At 36.8% G+C, this 12,330-nt stretch overlaps 1 protein-coding gene across 1 annotated transcript in view; it reads left to right on the forward strand.

The window, feature by feature from the left end:
- Positions 1–5,645: 5,645 nt before the first annotated feature.
- FBXW2 (F-box and WD repeat domain containing 2) overlaps positions 5,646–12,330 on the forward strand; it is a 33,169-nt gene continuing 26,484 nt past the window's right edge. Inside the window, exon 1 of the mRNA XM_006890694.1 lies at positions 5,646–6,135. Within this exon, the coding sequence (XP_006890756.1) occupies positions 5,646–6,135 (490 nt within the window). The remainder of the gene's footprint in view (positions 6,136–12,330) is intronic.

Here is a 12,330-nt window from a genome sequence, read left to right on the forward strand (position 1 = left end):
GTGCAGTCCATAATTCATATGAGATCAGATTGGATACAACAGAGTTGGATAAATAGACAGTTCGCAGAAAAGAAAGCTAAGTTAGGTCCATAGTGCAACCAACCAGACTCCCAGTCCCTGCTCCTCACTCCTCGCCCTCACAGGGGTCCGGGGCCGGAAGTGTGGCTGCTTCCACCCGGCGTCGCGGAGCAGAGCGTCGCGCGGAGATGACGTATTCAGCGCCGGAAGCCGCTCCCCTGTGAGGCTGCGGACCTGGATCGGCGGCAGCGGGTCCTGGTAAGTGTTCAAAGGCGGGGTAGGGGCCTGGGAAGGGTTCTTGGGTGTCCACGCAGCTGCAGCCTCTTCCATTTCCGCTGTTGTATCTTTGTCTCCTTGCAGGCGCCATGGCTGTGGAGAGGACCCGTCCGCTGCGAGGCTCTGGCGGCCCGAGCGTGCCTAGTCGGTGTGTGCCCGGCGCGAGGTCCCGGGCCCCGGGGCGCTCGCTCAGGTCAGTGAGCCGGAACACGGCTCTCGGAGCGGGGGGCCTGGGGACGATGAGCGGGTTAAATGGGCCTCAAGTTCATTTTAGAGATGGGAGAATGGAGTGTCGAAGTTACTGCGTTCTGATACTATTTCCTTATTTACAAATTGAGTTGGCTCTGCTGTCCCAGGGCTGCTGTGGAGTTTGAAAGATGAGTGTGGGCAGGTGATTTTTGAAGTAGAAAGCGCTGTTCTAATGTCAGGAGTACACCGTAATTATGGGAGTGCCAATAAAAATAAGTGTGTTTGTGGCGTGCGGCTTGTAATAAAGCAAAAATAACTATACTACTCTTAAGTGATAATTATTTAGTATATAGCCTTACAGTGTGCCGAGTATTGTGCTAATGGTTAACATGCACTATCCTGTTTAATCCACAAAACCAAAACCCCCTGTAGGTAATGCTGTGTCTGGCTTCACTGTACAAGTGAGAAGACTGGGAAAAGTGATTTGCCCAAGGTCAACCAGCAACAGAACTTGTGTTTAACATTAGTTATATTGTTTTGAGGGAGAGAGGGAATGATGTGTTGCGTTTGCCAACACTTAAGGGACTTGAAGAAATTAATTCCACTTTTTCAAAGACCTTACCTTTCTTTATTAGTTAAGAACATTGGTAATAAATACCTTCAACAGGATTTTGAAGATTGAATGAGGCAACCCCTGTGTTTAGTATTTTAGACTTTACTAAGGCTCTGAGTGATAGAAATGGTGAAGCACTCCATTCTGACTGGAAGGTTTGTGGTTCACATCTACTTAGAGACACTTGGAGAGAAAGGCCAGGTGATCCACTTCTGAAAGGTCACAGCCTTTGAAAAACTCTTTGGATCACAGATTATCTCTGAAACACTTGAGGTGACCATGAAAATAAAATGGACTTCAAGACAACTAAAGAAGATTTGTTGTTTGTTTTTATGTGCCGTCGAGTCGCTTGCGACTCATAGCGACCCTATGTACGATTAGGTTTAAAAATTAAAGCCAATGCAAATCTGAGAATTGCTTAAAGACACATAGGAAGTTAATGGTAAAACTAGGTATTTCTCATCCCCTAGTTTAGAAGTCTTTGCGCCCCACCACTCATTTTCTCAGAATTTTATGATTGTTAATATTGAGGTCTGGTGTGCAGGTTTAATGTTTAGTCTCAGGTAAAGAGGATGGTGAGGAGAACAAGACACCAGTATTGAATAGGATGGAAAGAAAAATGCATCAAATGGGAAATTAAAGCCCAAAGTCAATTGCCCTTAATTATAAAATTAAACTCCCAGTATGTCTGAGCCCTTACATTTTTAATTCAGTGAGTTTTCCTTCTTGATATTTTCAAGGAGAAACTTTGTGATCAAATCATAGAGTTGAAAGGAATTTTAGCAATTATCTAGTCAATACCATTTGCCTAAGTATCACTGTCTTTGAAAAAGCTCAGAAGTACAGTTTAAGGTATTCTTAGACTGGGCACTGAGTAGTCCTACCTGTTTTATTTATTATTTTCACAATCCATAAGTAAATGAATGAATGATAACTTTATTTTACCAATTCTGAAACTGAGAAGTGAACATGCCTTTGATCACATAGGAAGTGACTGAATCTATGTTAGACTTGACTAATGTGAAAATGTCAATCTACTATGTCTATAATACAGCTGTTTTTGGCTGTCTTCCAGTACAGCCAGGCCTGATACTGTGTCTTTTAAGAATTATAGCTAAGTCATAAATAGATGGATTAGCTTTAGTGAGAGAGAAAGGAACTCTGTTGGAGTAGTTACAGGTTGGACTGTTAATTGAAAGGTTAGCGGTTCAGTTCCACCAGTTCTACTAGTCTTCCTGAAGAGTGATGGTAGGCATTCTCCAGTCATAAAGATTTACAGCCTCTGAAAGCCAGTGAAGTCAGAATCATACAGACATAAAGATTTACAGCCTCTGAAAGCCAGTGAAGTCAGAATCATACAGACAGGAAGGGTTGGCTGTTTGTTTTACTGTAAGAGAAAGAACCCCGATGGTGTACTAGTTAAAAAATGCCACTGCTAACCAGCAGGGCAGTGGTTTGCATTCAGCAGTTCTTTTTGCAGTGACTGCAAAAGAAAAAGATGAGGCAGTATGTTCTCAAAAGATTTAAAGCTTTGGAAACTATAGAGTAGTTCCACTCTTTTCTATAGGACTGCTGTTGAGTTAGACACGACTCTACAGCTGTAGGTTTGATTTGGTTTTGGATTAGTGTATGAAAAGGCTCAAAAATTGTTTCTGTTATTTAAAAGCTGCAGTGTACAGCAAGTGAGGTAATGGTAATAAGGGATTTGTTTCAAACAGGAATTGGTGCAATAATTTCAAAGTGAGGGGAAATTTACATAATAGTAAGTGTCAAGTAGGGAACTGTAGTCTTATTTTTTGTCCCTTCCAAAGTTAGTTAATTCTTTGAGAAATAATTTTTTTTTTAAATGGCACATTCTGTAGAATTTACAGGCTCTTACTATATTTTCAAAAGATGGGGGTTTTTTCCCCACCGCAGTTAGAGATTATGAGCTGCAAAATAACCTAAAAGGCATTGAGCATCTTAAAGGTCTGTTTCTAACGTAAGAGTTGGAAGTGACATTCCTGTTAGGAATTAGGAAAATACACAAATTTCAGAAATGGCTTGAATCTTTTAAAGTTGCTCATTGGAAAGCTGCTTCAAGTGACGTGAAGAGGGGGCATATTAATTTGGCTTGTTAGAGGATGTCTTTTAATTATTTTGTAAATGATAGGAAGCACAGTAACCCTGAGAGTATTTAAATTTGCTCTGCTGTCAATGACTATCATTGTCAAAAAAAAAAAAGAAAATCATTGTTCAATTTACATAAATGCAAGCATATTTACTGTGGATGTGGGTTAGCTCTTAATGGTGTGATAGAGGAAGTCTCTTCCACTTTTCACTTAAATAATCATTCAGATTAGGTGTTTTGGTGTTTATTTTTAGTTTACCAGTGGTGCCAGCAGTTGGAATTCTTAACTGTGTGCAAAACTAGAATTTAGGTTTGTCTGGACTTCATAGATGACTGAAAGTAAAGGAGATAGGAGAGGAATTCTGTTACAAGTTAAAACTTTCCATGAAGAGAGGATTTAGAGGAAATAAAGGGCTTGCTATTTTACAGTTCAATGATAGAATCTTCAGTGAATTTGTTCTTTTTAGGCTTCCTAATAAATCCTGTAAATGCATTAATAAATTCTATCTGTACAACACCTTGCAGCTTTGAGAGTATTCTCTTCATGTCTAGTTATTGTCCAGAAACCAAAACTATGAGAACACTACTACTAAACTATTTTTGTCTGATATTTGTGCCAAATTTGCTATTGCAGAATTAATGAAAATTATTTTACTTGCCTTATATTTATTTACAAGGTTGAAAGATGAGATCTAGCTTTTTTTCCACCTGATCTAGATGGTGTATGGAAAGAAATTAATTTTCCTCTTCTCTGTTAAGACTTGACTGTAATTAGTTTGGCAGTCTGACATTAGAAGAATTTTTTTTTAATAATTTTTAAACATATGGAAATGGAATAATAAATTCTCATTTCTTTATCAGTCATCATTACCACCAACAGCCAGTCCTGGGAAAATTTCATAAATTTCAGCTGAGTAAAATTTACCAATTATACTGGGTTTTCAATCAGTCAATCATCAGATTTTGCTTTATAATATTAATTGTAATTTATTAGTGTGATTACTTGCGGTATCTGATCACCTCCTGCTTTTATTGTCAGAAGATAATTTTTATTGGTTTGCCTTATTTTTGTGTCATCTTTACATTATTTTACTCCATGTTGTTAAGACCAGATTTACATGTTTATACAGTGCATAAAGCTGAGAACTGGTAGGTTTTTGGTGGGTTGTTTTTTTTTTTTTTCCTCGTAAACCCTGAAGTAATGTGTCATTCTCCTAATTGGGAGACTGGTATAATCAGAATTTAGTGCCCCAGACCTTACTACCAGGTTCTGGCTCTCCTGTTTTGATATGCTCTTGAGTTGACTACAACTCATATGAACTCTCTGAACAAGCCTAATTCTGGGCCATCCTCCTGATCGCCCCAAGGCTTGTTGTAGCTAACTTAAGAGGGAGACAGCAAGATGTGTTTGAAAGAGTACTGATTATGAGAGTGCTGGCCTCTAGTCTATTCTGTTGCTATTTTAATAGCTCCGTGAATGTAGGCAAGGCATTTTACCTTTTGGTTAGCAGGGCAGCATAATAGGAACTACTCCACCAGAGCTCCTTCCAAATCATTTTACCTTTGATTGCATTTTCCTCATCTTTGAAGTAGAGATAGTCACGATCGTATTTGCATGGTTGGTTGGATGTGTGTTTGTGTATGTGTTTCATAAGCATTAAGGTTATTAATTTGCCTTATTTTTACAGACTTAGAGTAGACTCATGTATCTTGGGGACACATGAGCAGAAAGTTGTCACTACCTTATTTGAAGCATAAATAAACAGCATATGTAATACAAAATAAAACCCTTGATAACTCTTGTTCTAACACGCAATATGATAAAAACATATCCAAAAAACTCAAGCCATGTACCTTATTATGCTTGCTTTTTTTCCCCTCCCTAGCAAGTGTCATTTCTGTGATTTGGGTGACAGGTCAAGTGTCTAGTATGATATCTGGTATTTCTCGAGTTACTACTCTAGAGACTTGATTTCTGGTTTATGTCTTGGTGTTAATTTTTTGTGATTTTTGTGGCTAAATGGCACACATTTAAAAATTCATTAAGGAAACTATAATAGTATTTATGAGAGGGCTAGATTAGTTGGATATAGAATACACTGTTTTATAATGAATTAATACTTTGTAAACCTTTCATGCGTGTAGCATGTCCTAGACTTTGAAACAAGCCCCCATATCAACTTAAGTTTCTTAGTTTATGTTTTAGAGATCAAGAAAATATGTTTTCTCAGATGTATTTTATGTGCATGGAAAATACTCAGATACATAGTAATGTTGACTCTAAAATGTAATGTTGTAACTAAGTTTAAAGTCATTGTACCACGATTTTTTTCACTAAATTTTAATACTTCATTTATTAGCAGTCTTGCTTGAACAGTCTTTTTGAATAGAACTAATACAATATTTTGATGTGTCACAGGTAAATTTTTCCATAACCTTATGGAGAGAAAGGACTTTGAGACATGGCTTGATAACATTTCTATTACATTTCTTTCTCTGACGGACTTGCAGAAAAATGAAACTCTGGATCACCTGATTAGTCTGAGTGGGGCAGTCCAGCTCAGGCATCTCTCCAATAACCTGGAGACTCTCCTCAAGCGGGACTTCCTCAAACTCCTTCCCCTGGAGCTCAGTTTTTATTTGTTAAAATGGCTCGATCCTCAGACTTTACTCACATGCTGCCTCGTCTCTAAACAGTGGAATAAGGGGATAAGTGCCTGTACAGAGGTGTGGCAAACTGCATGTAAAAATTTGGGCTGGCAGATAGATGATTCTGTTCAGGACGCTTTGCACTGGAAGAAGGTTTATTTGAAGGCTATTTTGAGAATGAAGCAACTCAAGGACCATGAAGCCTTTGAGACCTCATCATTAATTGGACACAGTGCCAGAGTGTATGCACTTTACTACAAAGATGGACTTCTCTGTACAGGTAAGCGGTGCTGGGACTGTCTTTTATTTTTCCATTATATAGAGTATGATATTTAAAAAAAAATAATATATTCGTCAGCCTTGAGAATGGCAGGTGTTGATTACATGTGATACTTACTGCTGTGATATTGCCCCCGACCCCAGTACGTCTCCCTCACTCTATCATCATCTTTCCTTATGTTGTTGTTAAGTGCCACCAAGTCAGCTTTGACTCATAGCAACCTTGTAGCAACAGATAACAATTGTGTCCTATCCTGTACCATCATCACAGTCTCCCATGTTCTCAAACCTATTATTACAGTCCCTGTATCAGTCCATCTCGTTGAGGATCTTCTTTGCTGCTTTCTCCCTTTTCCAGCATGATGTCTTTTTGTGAGGACTGGCCCCTTCTGATAATAAGCCTAAAGTGTGTGAATCAGTTTCACCATCCTTGCCTCTAAGGAGCACCCTGGTTGCACTACCTTCTCTATAGAGAAGGCAATCCTTTTTATAAAAATTTTTAAAACATGGTGTCAATAAGAAACTAGTAGGTTGTTTTTTCTATACTTCTCCCATTTATAGTCCTCTATGTTGATTCGTATGTTATTTTTAAATATTCAGTGATTTGTGAGGAAAAAAATCACTGCAAAACTTGATATATGATGCCAGCAAGTACTTAGATAATTTTGGATGAATTATTTAACCTGTATTTGTTCCTTGCCTCCTGTAAAATATGAGGAAAGAAGTATTTTCTTTTTACTCTAACATCGATTCTAGGAAGGGTTATCAGAATTCAAATGTGAGAATAGAAAGTGTTGAATATTTTAAAATATAAGCATTAAAACTTGAAATTTTGTATGGTTTCTTTCAATAAAAATGATCATGCATTTCTAGGATGATTGTAGCTAGTGTCCATGTTTTAGGCAGTGTATTTTCATATTCTTGTAATTACATAATTCCTAGAGTATTTTGAATAACTCCAGGCAGTTCTGGTCAGTGATCCCAATGCCTGGTCACTTGAATTGTATGTAATATACTTGGTATTCTTTCTTCAGTCAAAATTATTTTTAATAAACATTTGTTTATCACCGAAACAACATTGTTGTCATTTTTCAGAAAGACTATTTCATATAAATATATCAGTGCATGCTTTCATTAATATCTTTCTTCATGTTAGTTTTTCCTTGAATTATTTGTTTGGAGGAGAATCCTTAAAGTACACTCATATAATCCAGTAGTGCAAATTATTTATTTTATATCTCCTTCTATTCTTTCCCCATTGAGTTGGTGCTTTCATCACTGAGGAATCTTAGCCTGCTTCTCCTATGGAGTTACATACAATATTATAAATCCATTTTAATTATATAAGTGTGAAAAGATACATGATTTCTCAAGATTGTTTTTCATTTTAGTTTCTTTACTTATCAGGATTTACATTTTTTCTGTGTGGAGATACTCCTGTGACATGCTGGACAACTTGTCAATTTTCAAAAATAAGCATTTTGATTTTAAACATCATGATTTTACTTACAGTTTTAAAATTACTTCATACATCATCATAGCTGTCTTCTAAACTATTATGAGACAACTTCTTTCAGTACTTCAGTATACTTTTCAGTTGTGATGATAGCTGTTCACTGTCGTTTTTTGCATCATGATCCATGGCAGGAACTTTTTTTAAAAAAAGATTGATATTCTCAGAGCTTGGAGCTCATTCATACGTAGATAAAATATTGGTAGTTAACTCATTGTTTTCAGAACTACCTCTAGCTCTTTTCCATTTCTAGTGAAACTTTGTTTTTAAAATGCAGTAACATCACAGTTATTTAGAGCATCTAAAATAGGAAACATTCACTTGAGTTATTTTGATTACATGAAAAGTCAGTATCTGTAATAGGTGTGAACCCAATGCTGCCTTTTTTTCTCCCCAATGCTACATTTTTAGATTATTTCCTTGGAGGGTCTGTATACCATTATCTTTATTCTTTGTCATTGACATAATGAAAATTGTATTGTTGCTATTGAAAATGATACAAAGCATTACCATAATTTTTGTAATAGCACCATCCCTGGGATTGTTTTGAGTTAAAAAAAAAGTCGGGTATAGAATTATACATGTCTTTATGTTTAGGAGATTTTATTATAAATCCTGAATTTGGGAATAAGTATACAGTAAATGGTAGATTAGTCCCTGGAGCATGCAATGAAATAGAATGACTGAAGAGATCGATGGCAAAAGCTCAAAAATTGACCTTATGCTGATGGCATAAGATAGTTAGCCTTCAGTTCTGCAGTGTGTTTCTGAAATAATTATAAAGAAACCTATTGGATTTTGTGCTGTTAGGCTTACCTCTTTTTGTTAATCTATGTAGTCTGTACTGATTTATGAAATACTCACTGTGGAAGACATTGTAAGCATACACAAACAGATAAATTAGAGTAATTCTTCACTAAGAGAACATACACACGAATCAGAGAGATACCCTCACTTAAGTAAAAAAATCACCATGCTGATTGTATTTACTTTTCCAAACAGAGTTAGCTGCTTTTTCACTGTACTGAATTAACTGTGTGGAGATTCAGGTTCAGAGTTGTCAGATAAGACTTTGTGCAGAGTCCTAGATATTGTAGGATGTGTAGTATCTCTCATCTGTGAACAGTAGGTTCTAATAATGTCCTTCCATCTTTTTAACAACTAAACTCTCCTCTGCAAATTTCTAAAATGTTCCCTCCTTTAGGAGATAATACTGTTTCTTTTAGGAACCTCTAATGTAGGCTCTGGTGGCCTAGTGTTAAGGAATTGTGCTGTCAACCCAAAGGCATGTGGTTCCAATCTGCCAGCTGCAGTGTAGGACAAAGACGGGAAATTAAGTCCTATGCATTTTACAGCCTCTGCAAACCTGCTGGAGGGTCAGCTATGAGTCGGTTCTGACTCGATGATATACAGCAACAACACTGTATACAAAGCCAGAACTTCCAAATTAAGTTGTAGCCTTATTGTTATCCAGTTGATTCAGACTCCTAGGGACCCCGTGTGCAGAGTAGCCTGCTCACTCCATAGGAGTTTTCAAGGCTATGTCCTTTAATATCCAGAGTTTTTTCTTGTTTCCCTAGGCACCTCTTGGCTGGAATTGAACTCCCTTTTGGTTAGTTGTCTGGCACTTAACTGTCACTCAGAGACTCCTCTGTTGCAGTTTAGCTCAGGGTAAAAAGATCTAGATTCAGGATTGTAAGGGTAGAGATTAAAAATTTGTGGTGGTTGTGGTGTTGATTGCTGTTGAGTCGAGCATGACTCAGCGACCCTATGAATAATAGGCCTGAAGCCTTTCTATAACATCATCATTTATCAGAGTTCATAGAGTTTCCAGATAGCAGTTGTTGAAACAGAATTACCAGGATTTAACAACAGACTTGGTATGTGGCAAAGAAAAAGTAGCTTTCAAAAATGTCAGCCTTCTAGGTGTGTGTCAAGTGACAAGCAAGGACAGTGAAGGCATAAATTTGAGGGAATAGATGAGTTCAATTTAAGATGAACAGAATTGAGTTTCCTATATTGTTTCTGTACTAGGTGCCATAGAGTGAGCTCTTGATTCATAGCGACCATATGTACAACACATACATTGTATATAACATACATTGTTATGAAACCTTTTTTCACCTGCGCCATCCTCAGTTTCCTCTCTACTTACACCCATTGTTGGGTTACTGCATGTCCATCTTGTTGAGGGGCTTCTTCCTCCTCTGAACCTCCACATTTCTGAACATGAACTCTCTACTCTGTAAGGAGACCCTGGCTGCACTCTTCCCAAGACAAATTTGTTTACTCTATTGATAGTCAATGGTATATTCCATACTCTTTGCCATTACCATAATTCAAAGGCATCCACTATTTGGGTTTCTTTATCCTTTATCTCACATTCACAAGTATATAAAGTAATTGATAACAACATAGCTTGGGTCAGGCACACCTTAGTCTTTAAACTGATATCCTTCTTTAGCACTTTAATGAGGTCCTTGACAGAGGTAGATTTGCCCAGTGCTGTATGCTTTTCAACATCTTGACTGCTGGTGTTGATTGTGAAATGAAATTCTTGACAATATAATTTTTTTTCTCCATCTATCATGATATTAGAAGCAGGAATGGCATCCACTTCCTAAAGAACATGTTTCTGGAAACTCTATGAACTTTAATAAATGACGATAGTTATAGAAAGATATCAGGCCTTTTGTTCATAGGGTCACTATGAGTCATGCTCTACTCGATGACAATTAACAAAAACATCATCATGATGTTGCCTCATGGTCCAGTTGTGAGGATTTTTGGTTTGTGTGTGTGTATATGTGTATAATCCATACTGAAGGCTGTAGTTTTAGATCTTCAATAAATGCTTCAGGTCTCCTTCACTTTAAGCAAGAAAGATTCTCATCAGCATAACACAGCCTATTGAGAATTCTCCAATCTCGATGCCACATTCTTTTTCATATAGTCCAGCTTCTTGAATTATTTGTTCTACATACGTATTGGATAGGTGTAGTGAAAGGATATATACCTAGTGCATACCTTTCCTGACTTTAAACTATGCAGTATGGGATGTATATGTGGAGATGCCCACAAAGATCTGAAAATGTAGGGTTAGGGTTTTGGAGAGCAGTCAAGGCTTGGGATAAAGATTTAAGAGTCATATCATAGCTGTGACTGGAACAATGAAATTTTAAAAGGAAATTTTAGAGGGAAAATAATAGACTGTAAGTGGATCTTGAGTATATTTGGCTAAAGGAGAAGGGATAACTGTGGTGAAGAGTTTTAAGAGGGAGTAGATTATTTGTCATAAAGACACTGGTAAATGTTTATTCAATTGTTTAAGAGCCAGACACCTCAAAGAGGTAGTTAAGAACTGAGATCTGATTCTACCAGTTAAATATTTATGCTTAACTTGATAAGATAGCTTATTCCATTTGGGTTACAGCTCATTTTTCTGTCTATCCTTGTTATATACCTACTGCTGACATTGTTTTTTTATAATAAAGTGTTGCTTGGTGAATTGAGAAGATATTTTTCCTTTTCCTATAATATAAACCGTCTAAATACTTCACATTTATTTAAACCCATTTGATATTTGAACTTAATAGTTGGTCACCTCTTTAAAAATACATTGGAAATCAAATGGAAATCAAAAGAGGGAAGGTTGACAGAAAGTAAGAAAGGAGCCAGGAACAATGCTTGTAAAGGATTAGCAGTTATGAGAAGACTTGTGCCACCACTATTAAATGTAATTCAATGCAACCAGATTGGTTTTTTTTTAATTTCTTTAGGATGAAAAACCAAATGTTAGTATTTTTCCCTATAAGATTATTTGAATAATTAGGTAATCTCTCCTCTAGGTTTTAAACTAGCTTTCCTGATTTAGTCATGTCCTTCAAATTACTCTTGATAATAGTCATAATGTTCTTTCACAAATGCAAAAAGGTCATCATTATAGTCCTCCTCTCCCTTATCCAGTTCTCCAATTTGATATTGCCAATTTATTTCACCTTCCTACTGAACCACTTTTGTAATCACTGTCAATATGTTAGGCAGTGTGATTTGAAAAGCATTGTAAAAGATTCTGAGACAGGATTTAGAAAATGTTTCTAATACTCTTGTTTCTCTTCAGATTGTATACATCTTTCACCTTTTATTAAAGATTTCCGTGGAAATGAACAAACTTGAGTTTTAAGCTAATTTTTTCAGGCCCTGCATTTGCAAGGCATGCAAGGAGGGTGGGGGGAGGGAATAGAATGGTTCTAAGTTGTTCTTTAAGAATTGGTCTCAATTTCTATAATATGTACACTTGGTGTTCTTTTTATTCAGTTATGCAAAATAAGTTTGTAGATTGATATTGACATAAATAACATACTTGTTTTTAATATATGTGTACCAGAGATTGGCAAATTATAGATTATGGGCTACATCTTGCCAGATCTAATTGCCAGAGACTATGGCTGGCAAAGCCTAAATTTTTTTGCTGTATGATTGCTTACATAGGGTTTGTATGGAAGAAGTTCAAGCTGCTTTGAAGGAAATAGCAAAAAAGAAGACCCCCGGAATAGACGGTATACCAATTGACATATATCAGCTAACAGATGCTACCCTGGATGTGCTCACCAAGTTGTGCCAAGAAATCTGGAGAACAACCACTTGGCCAACTGACTGGAAGAGATCTATATTTGTTCCCAT

This window comes from Elephantulus edwardii, unplaced genomic scaffold, assembly GCF_000299155.1.
Source record: "Elephantulus edwardii isolate Elephantulus edwardi_28Jun2011 unplaced genomic scaffold, EleEdw1.0 scaffold00092, whole genome shotgun sequence".
NCBI classification, from domain to species: Eukaryota; Metazoa; Chordata; class Mammalia; order Macroscelidea; family Macroscelididae; genus Elephantulus; species Elephantulus edwardii.